We start from the raw sequence: 23,196 nt of genomic DNA on the forward strand, positions 1-23,196 counted from the left end.
TGACGTTTCATGACCCAAGGACTCAAAAAACCAAAAAAGTTGGGGGTTATTTTTCGCACGTACGTAAGTAGTTTGTTGGCGTGTTTGAAGCTTAATGTCATTTGAATGGATAAATCGATTTTTATGAAATTTTGTACTCCTGTAAATGGGGCAATTTGTTGGTAAAGTTTTGGGGCCAATATCTCCAGGGGATAGATAGCTTTTTGGTAACTTTTCTCAAAATTTTCAAACATAACCTCACTTTATATTAAGCTCAGTACATGTGTGCATGCTTATCTTATCATTATTAAAAAATCTGATGCGAACATCACATGACTTCTTTGTACGCCTATTAAATTACAAATACACATTTTTTTAAAATGGAAAGTACATAAAATTTTATTTCATTGATAACTTCTTATATGTTTTTGTTATTATTATTATTATTGAATTATTATTTATAGTATAATGTTTTTTACAATCAGAGGTTAATAATTATTAATAAATCAATATATTTAAATTAAAAAAAAGGAGAAGTCACATTCAGACCGATGTGCCTTCCCCTTGTAAGATCAAAATATTTCATTAATTAAATTTTTATTTGGCTATAACTGTGGAACCAATGAAAATAAGTACCGCTTATGATAATTCGTTGAAAAGCTCTCAACGAGGGCTTATTACTGCAGTTAAGAAAAAGTCAGAGATTCAAATATTTTGGATTTTGGGGTTTTTTGGACACTTTTGGTCTAGCCAATTGCAATCAAAAGGGAATTTGGACAACTAGTTGTTACAACAATCTAAATCCAAAATTTCAAAATCATACGGCTAATCGTTTTTGAGTTATGCGAGATACATACGTACATATGTATACAAACGTCACGTCGAAACTAATCAAAATGGATTCAGACATGCTCAAAATGGATATTTCCGTTGAAATCTGAAAACTGAAGTTTTTCGCGATCCCAATACTTCCTTTACTTCGTACAAGGAAATAAAAAGAATCCTTCTTTACCAAAAATCGAAAAAGCTCTATCCTTTTATTTATTGTATATTTTTAACCGAATATTTTTTTCATCTTCCTAGGCATAGTAGTAATGCAAGTAACCGAAAAAATCTTTTGCGGACATATTGTTAGCGGGGAAGCTTATCAAAGTTTAAAAATATAGACTTTTGAATTTTTAAAACTTTTTTTGGTTTATTTAAATTTTTAATTTTATTGAAAGTTTAAATAATAAACTCTTAATAATAATAATATTACAATAAAATTTCATCATAATTCTCCCCCACCCGAAAATAGAAATCTTAGCTAACTTTTTTCACGTATCATTTTTCCACGATATAAATATAAATAACCGATTCCAGAAAAGTATTAAAACTTTGTTGTCAGCCTTTTTATAAATAATTAGCCCATCAGGTCTCGCTTCGGTTGCTCTTTTCGTCTAAGCCAGAGGGCGGAGCCCCATAAACCTTCACTGTGATTATTATCCTCATACTTGTAAAGTCACGCTTGCTAAAGTAGAGTATCGGCAAGGAACATAACCCGGTTGTTATCGGAAGCCATTAAAACGACTGCTATCTTGAAACGGTAAAATATTTCGTAATGGCAATAGTCCTATGTTCTTTTCAAATGTCTAAATGCAAAATTTCAGCTCAATCAGTTCAGTAGTTTTTTTTTTGGGTGAAAACGCAACAGACTCGCATAAACCACTAGTAATTATATTTATAATATGACAGATATATCAGATCAGAACAGATACTTCTGAAGTATGTGAGGCTGATCTGATTAAGGTTTTCTAAAGTGACGATATTTCTCGATAAATGCTGTTCTATTGTTCTTTTCCTATAACCTTAAATTAGCCCACCTATCGATTTGTAATGTTAAATTTTTATCGTAAAATTTTGGAACAATATTTGCACATGATATTTCTTTATTTTTATGTTTAGCCATCGGAGCCCCTGTAAGATACTACTTCAGAGGATGATATGTATGAATGTAAATGAAGGGTAGTCTTGTACAGTCTCAGGTCGACCGTTCCTGAGATGTCATTAATTGAAACCCAACCACCAAAGAACACCGGTATCCACGATATAGTATTCAAATAATTACACTTGTCAATTAATATTAAAGTTAATATTATCCTCTACCTACCAGTTACATTATCTATATCTTGTTAGGATCTACACATTACGTTTCCCGCGCTTGAGTAATATTTATTAATTTTCTTTTCGTAAATATTTAATTTTGTAGAAACTCTATCGTAAAATTCTTTGATAGCTTTTTAGTTTATTCAGTTGTCCTACAATCAATTTGTATTTCTGTAATCATTTTAAATTAGTACCGTTAAAGTTTACTCGTAATCCTTTAATTGATTGACCGTTATTCTGCATATCTGATCATGTTTTTAAAAATATTAAATTTTGTAAAATTCCTATATATATATATAACCATGTTATTTTATGAAATAAACCACCATTTGTGTTAAGTATTACGACATTTTCTTTGTGTTTTATTTACCGGAACAAAGTAGTAACGTTACTCACAGAAAATTGATGAAATTCTGTTTTTATTTATTCAAGTTATCGTTTTATATTTATTTATATAAAAACAAATATATGTTTAACGTCAGTTGATGAAATTAATAAAACAGTTTAGTTTTTAAACATTTTATAACTATAAATACGTATATTAGTGAAAGAGTTTCTTTTATTCTTTGAAATAAGGATTTCATGCGTTAACGGAAACATATTCATTTAAAAATTATTCCATTGATTGCTAATTTATTTATGATAATTTAAGAAAAAAAGTTCAGTTATCTTCCTATTTTTGTAATTAGGTTTTTCCTTTATTTAGTTATTCTATTTTAAAATTTCATATTGAGGAATTCGATTTTTTAACAGATTTAAAAAAAAAATTAAATGCAGTTTGATATAAAATTTTTACTATAAGATACACCGATTACAATGATTTTACTGTGATAATTTTATACAGAATCTATTGTAGTGGAAGAGTTTTTAAATGTGAACATATCTGGTACGTAGACAAATGTAACGTACTTATTTTTTTCTTTGTTTAATCATTCTAAGGATGATTATTGTACAATAACATGTAACCTTAAATAATTCTGGTTTTCGAGATATCTTAACAACATTCCAAGAAAATTAATTGGAAAACTTTAAAGGGGAAACATATTTTGCGTTCCAGACAACCGTTGCTTAATTCTATTGCAGTTGGTTAATATTGTTTCTTAATTTAATGCTTAATTTGTTCTATGGTGAATGCCTTTTTTTTTATCTCGCTTATCATGTTGATTCGGAAAAGTTTGACAACCACTGATGTAAACATATTTTCATACTAGAAGCTATTTTTAAAAAAACTTTTCTCGTTATTTAAAAAGAATAAAACCAAGAATTTGGAAGTTAAATAAACATTAAAAATTAAAGAGCTTTCAAAAAGTGAATTGAAATATAAGTTCTTCAGTTTTTCTTTAAATTTCAACTGTTTGAAGTCGGCGCGTAGTTAAGTTGTTGGTATCATTTCTTGCTACTAGAAACTTACACCTAAAAAACTGCTATGACTACTTGGCGCCAAGTTCAAAAAAGCTGTAATTTAGATAAGAATTAAAGAATACTATTATTTTGCAATCCGTTTTTACAAATGGGTTTATTATTTTTAGGTAGATTTCATAAGAAAGCTACCTATTGTAATGGGTACCATGATTTGACTTCCAGAAAATTTCGATATATCTTCGCGTTTCACATCCCCCAGTCCCCAAAACTACCGACAGCTCAAAAGTTAATATATACGTATATTTATTTATTTCACTTTCTTGTGGACACGATAACTGCCGTAATTTTTCGCCAATCACTTTCAAATTGTTCCTGAAAAATAATTCGTTTCAAAATTTCGGTCGAGTTCTTTAACGGCCAAAATCGGACTATGGGGATAGAAATGGGGGACTTTTTCGAAAAAACAAAACATCGTTATAACTTTCTTATTAAGTAAAACATCGAATCCATTTAAACTTCCTACTATTCTTTGGATATGACCCCAAAAACTTATGTAAATAAAAGGTATTTGATATCACCAACCATTGGCCCAGGAGTTGAAAAAAATGGGGTTTGAAAGACAAAAAAGATCATACCTCTCTTCATAGGCGCTGTATCGAATCTGTTTTAAGTGGTCCTTAGTTCTCTAAACGTTACCAAAAACTTTGGCTGAAATAATTTTTGATGTGACCAACCCTTACGGCAAGGGATGACCAAAATGTTGCTGGAATTGTAAGATGGGGCTTGTCGTATGCTAAACTTGTGAAATTTTTTCACATGCATCTATTGTCGTATTGAGTAAATTTTAAGTTTTTCTTAACTTTAAGGTGGAGATCTTTTATCCCCTACTTAGCATCGGTGAAATCTACCTCTGCCTTCCGGCATGCCGAAAGGGATTTTTTAAAAACATTTTATTAATGTTATTTCTTTTAATTTATGAAAAGCGGGAAGAATGAAATAATATTTCCTTTTCATTAATAATTAATTTATAATGAAAGTTCCACTTAATTAAAATTATATCTACAGTTATAATTCCCGGCAAAAATCTGGCGGTATTTTTTTTAACCCATCATTTTATTGAATTTTCTGGTTAAAACACGGGTGTAAACTAGTCCAGTGTTGTGAAAATAAACAAATTAAAAATACTATCAGTTTAATTTATTTACTGTTAATATTACACCGATGAAAACAATAAATATGTAATAAATATAATAATAAAATTAATTTTTAATGCTTACTTTTTAACTGAACTAGCTTACAATTCTCCTCTTCGATGTTATCATTGTTATCAATTTTTTTGTTTTTTTTCGTAATAAATGCACCCGATATTCTTTTCATTTTTTAAAAAAATATTTTCAATCGTTCATTTTAAATTAAAAATTATTAAAAAAAAAAACAACACACTAAATCATTAACTGAATCACACAACGCCTCCAGGCAATTTAAAATTCACTTCTTTATCTAATAAAAATATTATTTTTTTTACGGACTGTGTATAAAGTACGAACGATAATTACCGCACATGAAACGCGGTAGATAATAATAATGTAGCAATAAATTAACACGCACTGTACACTACGTTGAGTATGAGTGACAGGGATTAAAGAACAGCGCAACACATATAGCGTAGACCAACCGGTCTTGGCACTGCACAAGGACAGTTACGTCACGTCTTTACTATGAACAGAATGATTGCTTTACCACCTACCACCACCTCTTACGCATACTTTTTAGTCCAAACATCTCATTTTTAATTTTGTTCGCGTTTGTTCCATTTTAACATCTCTATACTTTTTCATCTTTTACAACTATTATTTTGTTTGTTTATATAGTATTATTCCTCTGGGTTACATAATTTATTTCTAAATCTTCTTCTTGAACTATTTAATTAATGCCGTTTTTTTAACATTTTTTGTTTGTAGGTCATGACCTACAAACAAAAAAATTGCAATGTAGTTGTATAACTGTCCACTTTATTAAACAATTGGAGGATCGTATCTCACTTTCAAATGAAATACGTTTAAATGAATTTATCGTTATTTAATGAATTGAAATTGATAATTATAAGTTTTTTTTTTTTAATTGGAATTCAATAAATAATTATATTATATAACCTAATTATTATATAACCTACTCCTTCCCCAGGGGAAGGAGTAGGGATAATTATTATCTGTAATAATTAAATAACTGAATTATTTCTCACAAAACTTTGTTATAAAGTTTTCATTTTGTTTTTCGTTAACGTGTAATATTACAGAAAGTTAAATCGTTCTACTTTAGAAGTCTGTTAATTTCTATCGGTAATAAACCATTAAAAATAATTTTTTTTATTTTTTTATTATAATATTTACCTTATTGGAATATTGATTAACTCTGCACTAAACTCTTTTTTTAGCTCTTTTAACCTGGAAGAATGGTTACATTATGAGTAGCTTACAACAAGCCATTTTTCCAATATCTCTCATTACTTTATCCTTCTTTTTTGGTTTACATTTTTATCGCGTTCTAGTTACCACTAGCTTCAACATTTTTCTACCTAACCTTTACTAATTTACCTTTTACATAACCGAACCATCATAGGCGTTTTTCGTAATCGGTTTTAAAATTGTCCATTTTTTACTTCCTTGTACGAAATAAAGGAAGTATTGCAATCGCGAAAAATTTTTGTTTTCAGATTTCAAAGGGAATATCCATTTTGACCATCTCTGAATCCAATTTCACTAGTTTTGGCGTGACGTCTGTATTTACATATGTACGTATGTATCTCGCATAAATCAAAAACTATTAGCCGTAGAATGTTGAAATTTTGGATTGAGGACTGATGTAACATCTAGTTGTGCACCTCCCCTTTTCATTCCAATCGACATAACCAGAAGTGTCCAAAAAAGCCCAAAATTCAAAAACTTTGGATTAACTGCAGTAATAAAACCTCATTGAGAGCCTTTCAACGATATATCATAAGTGGTACTTATTTTCATTGGTTCCAGAGTAATAGTCAAATAAAATTTTTAATTAATGAAATATTTGGATCTTACAAGGGGAAGGCACATGGGTTCGAATCAGTCTTCATGTACTTTTTTTTTTAATTTAAACATATTGATTTATTAATAATTATTAGCCTCTGATTAAAAAAAAAAGTCAGAAGTTATTAGTGAAATAAAATTTTATGTACTTTTCATTTTAATTCAAAATCTTTTACAGAGGTTAATAATTATTAATAAAAAATATAAATAAATATATTTAAATTAGAAAAAAAAAAGTTAAAAATATATGTATATGAAGTCGGATTCGAATTGATGAGTTCACGGTTATGAATCCGACACGTTGTTATTTACACCACAGAACTACTTGAGCGACGTGAGACAAAATTAATATATAAACTAATACAAAATGCTGATACGGACACCACAAAAAAGTGTGATGCAATGTGGTGTCCACCACAATGCAATTGTGTAACTGTCCACTTTATTAAAGAATTGGAGGATCGTTTCTCACTTTCAAATGAAATAAGTTTAAATGAAATGCAACAAGAAATGCGTATATGCAATTTAATAGGCGTACAAGAAAGTCATGTGGTGTCCACATCAGATTTTTCATCCTCCGTATTATTTATCATTTTTAATGAAACCTTAACTTATAGATTACAATCCCAAGAAATTTACTTTTTTACTATCTCTCTTTCATTATTCATCGAGCTTCAGCTCACAGGTCAGTCGGTATGAAATAAATCATACACTATCTTCGTATGCTTTAGCCATAAATTAGCATCCCGTAACAGTCCTTTTACACTTCGATTAACTATTTATTCATATTTCTTGACTAGGCTTTTCATTATATGTAACCTCATTTCCCAAGTGTTTATGTATGGATGTGTTAAGGGAAGCGTGGACATACTTGATAAGAGACAACCGTGCTCAGTCTGAAGTTGGTTGTTTGTGTAGAAAACAGAGTTGCGAGATTACAAAACAATCCATCGGTTCATCGATAGGCAATTTTACTTATGAAACGTTTCAAATGCAAAAAAAAAATAAGTCTTTGAAACTCTACAGCACAGATGTGATGGGATTCTTTTCGAACTCCACATAAAAATCCCGGAAAAAGACATACAGGATAAGGAAAAGGATGATCTATTCATAGAGGATCTATTAAACAAGATAAACCCGTATAAAGAATTCCTTAAAGATTTTTTCCAAGTGCAGTTCCGACCAAAATTCGTCGGGGTGTCTTTTATCTAGAATTGGAATGAAAACTTAACTCAAGGATTTTTCATTATTTAGCTCAATTATATGCTGCAAAAAATATTCCATATGAAATTTAAATGTGAACTGAAACCTTACTAAGTCTAATTCAGTAAAAAAAAATATTCATCGAATGGATATTAGAATTCTTATGTAATCCGATATTTACATATTTTCTTTTTTTTTAATTTGTGATTCCTTGATGAGAATTTTAAAAATTAGAAGGATATATGTTCCGAGAACACAAGAAGGCCACAGACTGAGCCAAACAAAGTTATATGCGATAAAGTATAAGACCTGGAAGTAACAATAAAAAAAAATTGTGATGTAGACACCATATGACTTTCTTGTACGCCTATTAAATTACATATACACAAATTATAAAATTAAAAGTACATAACATTTAATTTCATTGATAACTTTTGATATTTTTTCATGTTTTTTTATTTTTATTGCTGTTACTGAATTATTATTTATCGTAATTTCTTTTTCAATCAGAGGTTAGTAATTATTAATAAATCAATACATTTAAATTTAAAAAACACGTAAAAAAAAATAAAGGAAGTGAAGTCTGATTCGAACTGATGTGCCTTTTAAGATCCAAATATTTCATTAATTAAAATTTTATTTGGCTATAACTCTAGAACCAATGAAAATAAGTACCACTTATATACGATCGTTGAAGGGCTCTCTATGAGGTCTTATTACTGCAGTTAATAAAAGGTCCAAAATCCAAAATTTTTTTTGATTTTGGACACTTTTGGTTCAGTCGATTGCAATCAAAAGGGGAGGTGTACAACTAGATTATGTACTCCTAAATCCAAAATTTCAACATCCTTGGCTAGTCGTTTTTGAGTTAGGCGAAATACATATGTACGTACGTACATACAGAAGTCACGCTGAAACTAGTCAAAATGGATTCAGGGATGTTCAAAATGGATATGGGAGGACAGGTTTTAAAAGCCTAGCCTCCCGCCACCTTTGCATTCCATTCCAAAATGGATATTACCGTTGAAATCTGAAAACCGAAATTTTTCGCGAACACAATACTTCCTTTACTTCGTACAAGAAAATATAAACGACAGTTAAAATTCTATGGACACATGTTCGAATAAACCAGTCAAGGCTGAACTGTGGAATTCCAGAGTTGAAGTTTTATTTATTGAAAATAAAGGTCAAGGTGAATATGTTAAATAGATGAAAGAAGAGCTTAAAAAGCTTTTGCAGAAAATGACTGTATGTATCCGAAAAAATACAGAAAGAACATTTTTGAATTAAAGGTTCCTGTAGGCGAAAAGAAAAACTCAACAGAGGAGAATGGACTGAAGAAAGAAGAGATAAACAGTGCGACAGAACGAAGAATTTCTAGAAGAAAAAGAAAGAAACTACATGAAATTGATATTTGCGTGGTGGTCCTTGAAGGCCTACACGCGGAGAAACAAAATATTTATAGAAATGCAGAAAATGATTATTTAATTCATAAATTTGAACTTGAAGTTTTATTTTCCGTTTATGACACGTAGTTTGATGATCATACTTAAAGACTAATTGGTTATAATATATATTTTGTTACCTGTACATCATTAATTAGAATACGTTAGTGGATATCTGACCTATCTGTAATAAGATGGTAAGTATATCTGAATCGTGTACGGGTGTAAGGACATTTGTGGTTTAGGTAATTCTAAAATGGTTGTACCGATTTTCTTAAGGTAAGTTGTCCTCAAATTCTTTAATTCAATCTACCCCGTGGGAATGAGATAGAATAATTTAAAACGGAAGTTTGAAACAATTTATAATTAATATTTAGTATTCGTATTGATTCTTTTGCAATTTCCGGTCAGTAAAAAATCCTACCACAAAGTAATATATGTGTCCCTTCTTTTCTGTTAGTTCATAATAAATATTGTATTTGCTTTGTAAACGTTTTGACGTAATGTAATAAATTATTCACTATAATTTTATTTTATCTTTTCCTTATTTTAACATTCTCCTTATGTATTTTGTGATTCTATTTGTAATTCTTATTAACAATATACGTAATTTTTGGTAGTATAACAGAGAGACCTATTATTTATAATTCTCTAATAAGGAATCTTTTTTTTATACAATAATATATATAAACTAATAAATTAAATGTTTTTATTATACAGTAGAATAACTTTTATTTAAATTATGGTGTCTTGCAGCTGTGAAATTTAAGTTTTTACTTTTGTTGTCGTTTGATTAATTCAACCAGATGGATATTACTAATCTACTTCAGTATGAAACATAATTCCACAAGTCATTAGTATGCAACGTAGCCAGCATCCGTATGATACTGATACAAGTCACATTATATTAATGACAGACGTGGTAAAAACAGTATTAATTTATACTCTTGCCCTCAAGACTAATTGTTTCCGCGATACTTCGACATTTCAAAACTTAATGCTTTATTTAAATATGTTGGTTTAAATTCATTTTTGAACTTTGTCAAGAAACATAAAAAAATATTTAATCTGTTATTATTATTATTATTATTGATAACGTAATTTCGTAATTGTTAACTTTATATTGTTATTTACAAGATTGTATTTTTAATTTTTACGTTTATTATTATGTGCTAACTTATTTATATTGTCTATATATGAGATTATATTTATTATGTGTACACACACACACACACACACACACACACACACACACACACACACACACACACACACAGAGAGAGAGAGAGAGAGAGAGAGAGAGAGAGAGAGAGAGAGAGAGAGAGAGAGAGAGAGAGAGAGAGAGAGAGAGAGAGAGAGAGAGAGAGAGAGAATAATTCACGAAGAACGTAACAAATTTTCAGGACATGTTCTACAACAAAAGATCAAAAGGGCAAAAGATCTCGCACTGATTTCTGCCCCATCGGTAAAATTAGGCCGAAGTATAATTCTTGGGACCCAGATTATTGAAAATTTTGCTTTAATGCATTATTATTACCTAATGTGTTGAAATCCATCAAAATGAAAATGATGTTCTTATATATTAATGACACCTTCATTCTTTTTACTGGAATTGGTTTACAGTTAATATCATTATTTTTAGAAAGTGCAACTCTGATTAGGATTTTGTTTTAAATTATTTTTCTAATTTTATTTTGTAAGTAATTCCACATTTTGTGATGCTTCTTTCTTTTTCTCTTTAGCCTCCGGAACCACCGTAAGATATTACTTCAGAGGATGAATGAGGATGATATGTATGATTGTAAATGAAGTGTAGTCTTGTACAGTGTCAGGTCCACCGTTCCTGAGATTTGTGATTAATTGAAACCTAACTACCAAAGAACACCGGTATCCATGATTTAGTATTTAAATCCGTATAAAAGTAACTGCTTTTACTAGGATTAGAACTTTAGAATTCTCGATTTCGAAATCAGCCGATTTGCGATGAGAGTTCACTACTAGACCAACCCGGCGGGTCGCATTTTGTGATGATGGTTTGATCAAGGTTTAACCACGGTTTCCCTTGACCCATCCAGATAAGTAGTATTGGGCAGTTATTTTTTTTCCGAGGAATTGTACACCTGCCAATATCTAATATGATCATGAATTATAATGGATTATGAATTATTATGGATCGAATAGAATAAATATTTGGTTATTAATAGGAGATATGTAAAACGACAAATTAAGTTGTCCTATTTTGTGCAACATCACAATTTATTCATTGGATTTACTCATTTGTAAAAGTTTAATACTGTTATTTCTTGTGTTATTAAATAATTTTGTAAACAAAAACTGTCACATTTTTATCAATATATGTTATTTCAAATGTTAATATTAAGTGTATTTGAATCCGAGTTGCTTACTTATCCGCGTTTCTCTACTTTTTAGAAAATGAAAAGTGGCGACGCTGGTACTTTAAAACCGGTTTAAGTTAACGTTTTAAAGTATTATTTAAGATAACACCAGTAATTATTATGATCAGTTTGATATTTATTTATTTTTTTCTTTATTACCTATCATTTCATATATTTATACATATTGTTATTATGGAACTTTGTGTACATAATAAAAAATTAAATATTTATTAGTAATGTACAGATTCTTCCGATCTTCCGAAATTCCGAAATATTGTGGATGAGATAGACTTCCACTGCTGGGAAGGATTTGAACTTTCCTTTAAATTATTATTTTTCTAATTTTGCTATGTAATTCCGCATTTTATGATGCTGGTTTTAAATCAAGGTTTAACCACGGTTTCCCTTGATTCATCCAGATAAGTGCTATGGTTGTTCGTTTCACTTCAACCATCTGTAAATTTTCCTTTATTAATAATCACTCCGTTTCTTTCAAAAAATTATTTGGTTTTTTGTTCTTCATTTTGGATCCTGCAGGTGAAATGTGATCCTGCTGTGGATCCTCAGCATTTTAGAACCGTGCTGAAGATTCCTAGACTGCACAGCCTAACAGACTACACTGTAAACTTAATCAATAAAGTGTCAGTCGGCTAAAATTGGTATTTTTATCTCTCTCGTAATATTATAATCAAACTAAGGATGTTTAACGTAATTTCTCTTATTTAAAAGACTCAATGATAAGAGTAGTTTTGTTTACCGCAGATTTCACTCATTGTGGCGTAAGGAATTTATCAAATTAAGCTTACAAAGAAATTGAATTCTAAGTTAAAATTAATGTAAATAACTAAATGAAATCGTCGATCGTAATTGATTGCGAAAGATTTACCCAATGCCAAAAATATTTTTCCTGTCGTACACTTGTTTCAAGGAATACAATACATCACTGAAACTTCCTGTTAAGGAAGTACTTCCTGTATGTTTATTAAAAAAAGAAAGTATTTTATAATAGATAAAAAAACACAAAACATTATCTACAAAGTAATGTATGCAAAGAACACCTTCCAGGTATTAATTTAATGAGAGAAGGTTCTTTTGTTATGTTTAAAAAAAGAGGTGGATAGACGTACGTGACGCTATTTTTTTAATAAAATTGTTTCAAATAGCGGCCAGTTTCTTCTAGGAAAGTGATAAATATTATCCTTATCTCATTAAATTAACACCTGCAGGGTGTTCTTTGCATACATTACTTTGTAAATAATGTTTTGTTTTTTCGTCTTTCCACCTAATACCAAGAAACCTCGGAAAAAACTGGATAAAACATTTTACTGTATCCACGCAACAAACTGATGGAATGCCAAAACGTCAAGTTAAAACAGAAGCTAGCTTTGCTCGGTTGATTAGATAATTATTGTTTTATTTTATTATTATTTTTGTATTTTAATTAATTAACTAGTTCCCTAATTTGTGTCGTCTATGTTTACCATAGGCCTTTCGCAGATAAAATTTAAGAAGCTTTCTACCTTGGGTACAATAAAAAAAATGCAGTAATTTGTGAAAAGATTTGAAAAAATGATTGGTGCGAAAATGAAAAGGAAAATATATAAAATAAAATATATTTTTTTTTTACCCAGAGCTGTATTGTTAAAATTTATTCCAACTTTAATCATTTTATGATATTCCAGATTTAATGGAAGTATTGATATACTAAGAAGAATTAAAAATTAAAATGGTAAGTTTGTAATCCGTAAAGCTTGTGATATAAGGAAATGCTTATTTTTATAGCCGTGGATTGAAATTTTATAAATTGATTTTGAACGGAAATATACTTAAGTTCTTAGTTTTCCTATTAAACGGATTGAGTATTAGAATTATATTAAAATGTAGTTTTATAATTTGGAATATACCGAGCTAATTTCTTTTTTAAAGTCTTTCAATATACAGTTTGGCTTTTATAAATATCTTTAAAATGGTGAATTTTATCATTAAAATAAATACGGTTTAAAATAAATCCGATTACTTTATCATTTTTTAATTAGTTTAAATTTGTATAATTACTAGTAATAAATAATTTACTGTATTAAAAAGTGATTTATTTAAACATTAAAATGTTTTCTAATTTTTAAAATTTACTTAGATTTAATCATAGAAACATTAATCAAAAACTAAGTATTACTACTATATATATATTATGCTATTTTCTGCTTGATAGATAATATTAAATTTTTAAATTATTTTCCTTAAAATAACAAGTTTTGTGCTCTAAATATCTATTAAATAATGTCAGATGAATTTCGTAACGCAAATAATGTTATGTTACTATGATAAGAAATCAGTTGACCTCAATACGGTAAAATAAGTGTGATTTATTCGATTTAACGTTTTTTTAACATGTAAACCTCTTATTTATTTATACTGAATTAATTTTATTAGATAATTATAATATAGTTCAGTTATTCTTTTAAAATGTAGCCCTTTGACTTTATAAATCAAAAAATAGTTTTAAACAATTTACTATAATAGTTTTCTTATCGATATATTTGACGTTAAGTTCAAGATCCAATTTGCCTACTTAAATCACGGGAGATTCTTTATATATGTAACGAAGTTCTCCCGGGACTTATAGAACCTATTTTACTTGTGAAAATAATGGAAAAAGTTCCTATGTCCTAAATTGCTTTGTTTGCAAGTTACGGCTAATGAAAGATTTCTCTCGGTTTTCAGCTACCCACGGTGAAACGAGGTCGTACTGTAATTTTTAGGAATTAAATGAGGGGCAAAATTAGTGATGTCTTATGGTTTTTAACTTAAGCAATCGAATAAAATTGATCCCAGAATCGTATCCACAATAGGTTTTGAGAAATATTGGTTGAAAACCAATAAATTGGGGTAAAATACCCTATTTTTTTGTGTTTCACCTACAATAACTTTGTTAAGTGGGTTTTACACACAAAAATTTTTAACTTGTAAAGAAAAGTTAGAAAAATTCGAATTTTATTTAGAACTAGTGCATTACTACATTTGTTAGAAAAATACTTATTTAACGTAAATAAATACCAAATTCTTTTACTGAACTCATTTCACTGGGGTACTCCGAAATCCGAACAAAATCTTTCACTAGCCGTAATTCGCAAATAAAACATTTTAGGACATTTATGTTTGTATGAAATTTTTCCATTATTTTCACGAGTAGAATAGGTTATGAAAGTCCCGGGAAAACGTCGTGATACATTCTGTATATGAACTGACTACTTTTTTAAAATTAATAAGCAGATCTTTTACGGGGAATAGATTAAACATATTTGAAAACATGCTCATCTACATACCACAGTATTCAAATTGTACTATCACGCAATCTGATGAATCTTTTTGTAAGTAATTGTTCTCAGATATGTTAAACAACAGTTGGATATTTTTTCTACTAAGTCGGTTCAGTGACAGGAAATCCCTTTTCAGATTTTAAAAGAATTTAATACCTAATGAGATTATTCATACCCTGTGTACTTGGTCAAGGTATTTCTTTATGAATAAGAAGAAAAAGTCGACCACAAATGTTTGGTTTATTTTTAGAATTTATTTGTTAAAATGTATTTCAAGACTTTTACCTGTAAATTTATTAAATTTTTTTTTCAGGAGAGAAAGTTTCTGGGTTTAATTTTTATCTAAAATCTAAATTAGAAATGGAATGTCTAGCTTATTTTTATTTTGGTTTTTTAACAAGTTTTCAAAAAATCGTATCTTTGCAATAAAATATTTATTAGACTAATGGTTTTTTGTAATATGTGTAAAACGAGTAAACTTCATTAAAAAAAAAAAATGTATATGCAGTTGGATAATTACAATTATTTTTACAGTTGAGTAATTACAGTAATTAACACAGCCTGATAAGCCCAAAGGTAGAGCTGTTATTTCTACCAGGAGTTACCAAGGTTATCAGGCAAACAGCTGCTAAATTTATTACTGCCTCTTCAGCCTAAACAAAAAAGCCAATATGATACCGGGTGAGAAACTTAAAACCGAACCGATCCGGTTTCAAACTGCAGTTATTTGAGGTCCACCAGTAACGCTGCTACTACTAGCGCCATTATTGGTTGTGTATGTTATTGCTCTCGTCTATTGTTGTCAGTTGTAAACTGTTCATTTAAGTGCTTCAGTGCAGAATAATTCTGTTCTTTTCAGTTGTATTTTTTTTTAGAATGTTTTATCCAATCGAGGAAATGGTTGCTAGAATGGAAGCTTATGTGCGTTCTGAATATTTTAAAGAAAGTCGTCAATTCGCGGAAGAATTTCCAAACGCCAGTATCCCAGAAAAGAATAGCATACACGATTTGTTAAAAAATAGCGTACAACGAGATCGGTTACAAACGCAAAACGAAATAATCGACCTTTTGTTACGATAGAGGCTGCAGCTGTTATTCAAAGAAGAATTTCTGCCGGACCGAAAAAATTTATGCATAAACTATCATAAAAAAGTCGTATAAAATACACATCTTGCCGTAAGATTCTTCATGATTTAAATTTGAAAAAATATCACGTTACAATTGCGCAACAATTAAAAGGACAGACAAACCGAAAGGTCTTAATTATTGCGATTGTCCTCTAAAAAGCATGTCGATGGATAGATAGATCCGATGCTGTATTTCTGGTTTAATTTACTGGGCGTGTTATTTCACACAACAGGTGTCGGATGATTGAATGTCGTCACCGGATGTTTGAGCGCCCAAAGGGCGGTGGCCTTCGCGTTCTCCAGATTTGTCTAATTGCGATGATTTCCTTCGACGCTATTTGAAGAATAGAGTAAATGAATCAAATCCCCGTACTATCGATGAACTGAAGGTGAACATTCAACAAGAAATTTATGGGATTGACAACAACGTTTTGCGTTTGGTGATGTTCAACGTTATCACCTGCGCAGGGCGCTCACTTCAAACATGTAAACCTTTGGTGATATAAGTGCAGAATTTAATTTTAGTTTTCATTTCATTCTTAAAATGTTACATGTCGCAACTGTGTTCAGTCTGCAGCGGTTTGGTTCTAAGTTGCTCACCTTGTATATTACAACTTTTTAATTCTACCACTTCTGTTGCTTGGGCTGTACTGATATTTAGGGTGTAGGGACCAGTAGAGGGGATAACAAAGTATACTACAGTGGGAGAAAGGCGGGAAATAATTTTACGGTAAGGTCACTGAAAGATTGTGTAAATCCAACCCCATTCAAAACTCAGAGCGTATAGTATCCTTACTCGTTAACGCGTCACCTGTTCCCGCCAAATACATTCCTTATCAACCTGCTAGGCATTTGCGCTAAGTTAACACCTTTTGGAGATCGATTGTTATACTGCCATGCTCAGGAATACTTAATATCATTAAACTTTTAATTACGCATAATAGGATTCTTTATATTACTTGTGTACTTTTTTCTATTATTTATCTCTTATTTTTCATCATGGTCACAACTCTCCAAGTTGTTGATCAGAAGCAGGTTTTCTATTAGATGGCTATTGTAGAATCATTACCGTTAATTGAGTCCCAATTTCCACAACAATAAAATGAGCATTCAAAGTCGAATAGATTTACTTTGATTTAAATGAGATTTTCATTCCAGTTTTTTGTTCCCATTGATGCTAATCTTTAATCTGTTTGTGGGATAGTGAGTTTGTAGTCCTCCTAAGGGCATTTGTGTGGGTCTGGGTGAGTGCGTCCGTCTCCCTTAACTTAGCACCGGAATGGTACATTCCGGTTCTGGATTTTCCGCTAGTGATTGGTACAATCACTAGCGGAAAATCCAGATTCGTTAGTACATATCTAATGGTGGCCAGTTGTGTACTTGTTAGATTGTTATATATCGATATATATGCGAAATATATATTATTTCGCATATAAAAATATGAAGTGGCACCATATTAATTTCTTGTATGCCTATTAAATTACATATACACATTTTTTTTTTTTTTAAATGAAAAGTATACAAATTTTATTTCATTAATAGGTTCTGATATTTTTTCATATATTATTTTCTTTTTCTTATTCTAATATTGAGTTACTATTTATCGTAAAAAATTTTTTACAATCGGAAGTTAATAATTATTAATAGATCATTGCATTTAAATTTAAAAAAAAAGTTAAAAAAAGTAGATGAAGACTGATTAGAACCGATGTGTATTCCCCTTGTAAGATCCAAATATTTCATTAATTAAAATTTCATTTGACTATAATTCTGGAACCAATGAAAATAGGTACCACTTATGATCGTTGATTATATTTGGATTTTGGGCTTTTTTGGACACTTTTGGTTCAGTCGATTGCAATCAAAAGAGGAGATGTACAACTAGATGTTAAAACAGTTCTAAATTAAAAATTTAATATCCTACGGATAATCGTTTTTGAGTTATGCGAGATACATACGTAGGTATATACATACATACATACATACATACATACATACATACATACATACATACATACATACACACACACATACATACATACATACACACATACGTACGTACAGGCGTCACGCCGAAACTAGTTAAATTTGAATCAGGGATGGTCAAAATGGATATTTCCGTTGAAATCTGAAAACGGAAATTTTTCGCGATCTAAACTTTCTTTACTTCGTACAAGGCAGTAAAAATATATAAATAATATATTATTTATATATATATATATATATTTTTTTTTTTTTTTACTTATGTGATTTTTTTTCTTCATAAATTAATGAACTGTAACCAAAAAGTAGGCACCGTGATGTACAGATCACTAGCGGAAAATCCTGATTATTTAGTATCCGTTTCTGGAGTTAAATTTCTAATTTAACTTTCGTTATATCAGCGGATGAGTTGGATGAAGCTTGGATGAGAACCTGTGAGGGAGGGCCTACCAGATTGTTATGAAGAAGCTTGGGAGGTCCCTCTCTCGGCCAAAAAGAGGACATACTCTGCGTGCTGTCCTACAACTATTTCCCTGTAAAGATGATGACTGGGAGAGAGTAAATTGCCTCCACAACAATCGGTTTTCAATCTGTGAGTTGCGATGGGCCGATGGAAGAATCGGCATCAAGAGAAGTCCGAGGCCGGATGGCATACCGGCAGCCATAGTGAAGATTTTTTCGGAGGCGCACCCTTGGACTGTCCTGGACATCATGAATAGGGCGTTAAGAGGGTGCAGCTTTCCAGTATGTTGGAAGGAGGGTCATTTGGTCAGTCCAAAGACTGGGGCGAATCCCGGTGAAAATGGATTCAGGCCGATCAGTTTCTAAACGTGTTTGCCAAGTTGTATGAGCGTCTCGTGGCGTAGAGAATGTAGGATGAGGTGGAGGCTGCCGAGAGCCTTTCCCCGACACAGTTTGGGTTTGTACGGGGAAGGTCGACTACATGAGCCATAAAGTATGTTTTGGAGTGGACTCGGAGCTGCGCGGCCGGTAGCTGGCGAGTGAGGAGCACCCCCGTAGTGCTCCGCAAGTGGTGGCAGCGATGGTGAGTATCTTACGGCCACCATAAATGAGTACCTACATGACCAGAACTTGGTACTAATGATGGAGGAAGGACCGATCGAATTTGAGGTGTACGGCGGGGTTCCGTAGGGTTCTGTCTTGGGCCCACTCCTGTGGAATCTCGCTTTAATGGCTTGTTGAGATTAGCATCCCCGGATGACGTAAGAATTGTGGCCTATGCTGATAATTTGGCTTTGGTTAAATCTGGCAAAACTGAGGCTGAGCTAGAGGAGACGGCCAACATTGCGGTGGCCCGGGTGAGCAGGTGGTTGGCAGACAGAGGCATGCAATTGGCCCCTAGCAAGGCGGTAGCTCTGTCCATGGTTGGCAGGCGGTGGATCAGAGATACGGTTATAAGTGTGGTTAGGGTACGAGTTGAAATGTCAAGGCTCGGCGTTTGGTTTGAGAGGTGAGGCCTTTTTAGCAAGGACATTGGGGGGGGTTGTGCGTAAAGCCGAGGGTGTCATGTGTAGTCTGGGCAGACTGATGACGGTAAGAGCAGGGCTCGGACAGAGAGCCAAGAAGATGATTCTGCCTAGTGGCGAGATCTATATTGCTTTATGCGGCGCCGGCCTGGGCATCTGCATTTTTTCGGAAGAAAAATGTGCACGTGACGTGATCGCGGTGAGACAAGAGTTTAATCGGTAGGGTGAAGGTATACATACGCTTTTAGTAAGATCTAGCGGAACCTGTGCGAGTCCGATTCTGCCCCATCTGTGGGGCGGTGCGTAAATGGCATTTCTCTGATTCGTTGTGAACAAAAAAAAGCCCCATTCTAGCTGCAGGGGTGTGCCTGTAGTAAATAAAGGAGAAACAATTTTTATAAAAATATAATAGAATGATGGGTTTAATTAGTTTTATATAAATAGATACATATAAAGTGTAGGGGAAAAATGAAATTACCATACTAATGCATAGAAAACCAGTTTTTGTTTTTCTTTACTGTAATTATTTCTTCTTTTTTTAGTCATGAACATTATCATAGAATCTAATTTTACATTTTTAGACTTCACAATCACGAGTTTTTTACTTTGATGTTTATTTTTTACAATATTTTCTTTTTTAAATAAAAAACCATAACTGTTAGCTATAAACAGTCTTCAAGACTGGGTTGGGTAATAGAAAAATGAAATATTTTTATATTTACTAATTAAATGTTTATTAGATAGATCTACTTCTATCTAATAATTTCTCTATATTAAATACAATATATATGTTAATTATAAAAAAATATGATATTATAAAATATAATGTCCGCTTTATATATGATAACTATTTTTACATCTTAGTGTTGTTTTATATCTATCAACCATTAAAAAAAATATGATATAAAATATAATATCCGCTTTATATATGATAACTATTTTTACTTCTTAGTGTTGTTTTATATCTATCAACCATTTAATCACGGATTATAAAATTTATTTCAAGCCCTTTCGGCTTTTAAATCATCATCAGGAGACGCATTATATTAAAAGATGAATTAAAAGTTTATTTTCGTTATGGTCATGATAAAATAGATATTAAACATTTTTTACGAAAATGAACTAAAATGTTTCATAATTATTATAATATAAATTACTTTTTATAAAGATACTGCCGTGGAGATGATTTTAAAGTAAAAATCGTTCGTATTACATATGTGTTTATACTTTGTGGGTGGGAAGGTGATTTTTATTGTTATTAATTAGTAGTTTTTATGATAATTTAATCTGCTGATTATGTCTTTGAATGATGAAATATTATCTTTTATTCATTTTATTATAAAATTGATTATTTCTTTTAAAATGTAAAAGATATTAAATAAATAAATGTTTTAGTTCGATCAGTACGTAATAACATTATGTAGATCACGTCAGGATGGGTAAATATGTTACACCATGTAAAAAAAAAGGAAATCACCTAGCATTTGTTTGGATCGGTCAAGGGAAACTGATAAAATTTTGACCAGGGCATCATCATAAAATACAGAATTAATTATAAAATGAATTAATTATAAGTTCATATTAATTATTTAAAATAATCCTGACCGCCGTAGGGGAAGCCTTGTGACGATCCCGGTCGCCATACCACCCCGTAACCATCTAACTAAATATGAATAAAATAACTGCATTATGCTTCTCAGGTAGATGTAAGTTGATGATCGTGTGATTGCAATTCCCATTAATGATAATGATTGTATCTCTGTTACCCCTGATGCGAAATTTCAGGGTGTTTTATTATATCACAAATTATCTTGAAATGATCATACTGATTTTATTTGCAAAAATTTAAACGTATTATTTTCCTTTATACCGCCGTAATAAAACGCTATGCTTGTAAATCATTATTAAGTAATTATTATATTTACACAATAAATGTCTATAGTATCATCTCTTGGGGGCTTCCTCAAAAAGTTTTTAAGATACAAAAATGGCTGTCGGACTACTACTTGGCCCGTAAACGTTAGGATCGAGTAGACCAGCGTATAGAAAATTAAAAATATTAACTTATGGTTGTGTTTATATTTATGAAAAGGGTAAATGTGAAGCTATAATGCTGTACGTTGCATCTGCCTGGGTCATAGAATGAGGTACAAATGTTATAGGGATATTTTGTTGAGAGTCCAGCGTCTCCTATTGTTATCTGTGATTGGTGCCTGTAGGACTGTCTCTCGAAAGGTTGTACTTATTATTTCTGGTATTAATCCCATTAATATCTTTGCGACTGAGCGCCAATTACGGTATGATGCTAAGAAGGTAGGTCTAGTTACTTCTGGGTGCATAAAAGAAATAGACGTCCAAGATTTTCATTTATGGCAGATGAGGTGGACTGAATCGTCCAATGGCCTTTACACGCATTGTATTTTTTCTGATGGGAAAATTATGCAGGTTGTTAGGTTGATTTCCCCCGATCGTCATATTATACAGTATTTTTATGGACATGGCGCTTTTCGAGATAGACTGGCCATATTTGGTTTAATTCAGGCTTGTACCTTACTGTAGGACTATTAATGATGTGCGCCGTGACTTATATATCTGCCCCAGATACGAAGCTGAACGTACGAAAGTAGTTAGAGAACTTGCGAGGATCAATTCTGGTTTTGATCTGCAAGTCAACTGGAAAACCGAAAGCGAATGGAACATAATTGCTGGCTTCCTTACATTCTTAGCCCTGCAGAGGATAGATGAGAGGGTCTGATGCTGTTAAAGATGTGTAGATAGAACAGCAATCAGGATGGCTAGGGGCCCGACTCGATGCTTACTTCGCCAAGATAGACGTTTTGACATCGAACCCCGGTTAGTTGAAATATTCGCTGTTAGAATGAAAATGGATGTGTTTGAGAACTGTGTGTTAGAGGAAGGCGCGGGAATCGGGCTTCCGCAAATCGTTAATTTGTTGATTGGGGGTTGTAAGTTATGGTAGGTGGTTGTAGTTGGAAGAAGCCGTGCAAGGCAATAGTAAGTTGTGCAAATACCCTGATGGAAATGTCTACCGAGGCATTTGCATCGGTGGCATCCTGACATAGGCCAAACTGATGAGTGTGATGCGTTATCAGGTTTAGAGGGGCTAAAAGACGACCTCCGGTAAAGCCCTGATGGGCTTTTAACAAAAAAAAATTATGCTAAGAATTTTTCCATTTATTTAAAAAAATTATGTTCAGATTTAGATGCGGTTCTGTTATTTGTGATGCTCAAGGTTTAGAGGCAGGACGTTAATCTTATTGTTTACTAGCAAGAGGCCGAGGATATACTTTCCTGTGGCACTCCGCATTCTACTTGAAGCTAGGACCTATATTTTACATATCTATTCTTATCAAAAGATGACATTTCAACTGTCTGTTTACGGTTGGTAGATATGAATTTTAACTTATTGTAGCAGCTCTTCTGATACCATAGCTACTACTAAGTTTTTTCATCGGTAGAAATAATGAAACGAAAGCTAATGCTATATTGAAATCGCTAAAAAAAATTGAAAATGAACTCTTTTTTATTTAAAAAATATTATAATATACTATTTAACTCTGAATATTTATTTCATTATACAGAATGATTGAGGAGGAAAGGGTATTTGGAACTGATTCTAGAGTTTGAAATAAAGAAAAAGTTCATATAAAAATATATCCGAAAACTATT

General features: G+C 31.4%; 1 protein-coding gene and 1 long non-coding RNA gene across 7 annotated transcripts in view; one reads left to right on the plus strand and one right to left on the minus strand.

Moving 5' to 3' along the window:
• LOC142328467 (uncharacterized) overlaps positions 1-23,196 on the minus strand; it is a 266,368-nt gene that overhangs the window by 115,008 nt on the left and 128,164 nt on the right. The window contains exon 1 of one of the 6 annotated variants that reach the window (XM_075372273.1): positions 5,043-5,311. The exons of 3 other annotated variants lie outside the window; for them this stretch is intronic. In XM_075372273.1, coding sequence (XP_075228388.1) covers positions 5,043-5,049 — 7 coding nt within the window. In that variant the 5' untranslated portion in view covers positions 5,050-5,311. Of the gene's footprint in view, positions 1-4,121; positions 4,147-4,763; positions 5,312-23,196 lie in introns of those variants that run through there. 2 more of the 6 variants (XM_075372269.1, XM_075372272.1) reach the window with 2 other exon arrangements.
• LOC142328469 (uncharacterized) overlaps positions 1-23,196 on the plus strand; it is a 283,425-nt gene that overhangs the window by 103,598 nt on the left and 156,631 nt on the right. The gene's annotated exons all lie outside the window — the stretch shown is intronic.

This window comes from Lycorma delicatula, chromosome 7, assembly GCF_047948215.1.
Source record: "Lycorma delicatula isolate Av1 chromosome 7, ASM4794821v1, whole genome shotgun sequence".
In the NCBI taxonomy this organism is placed as follows: domain Eukaryota; kingdom Metazoa; phylum Arthropoda; class Insecta; order Hemiptera; family Fulgoridae; genus Lycorma; species Lycorma delicatula.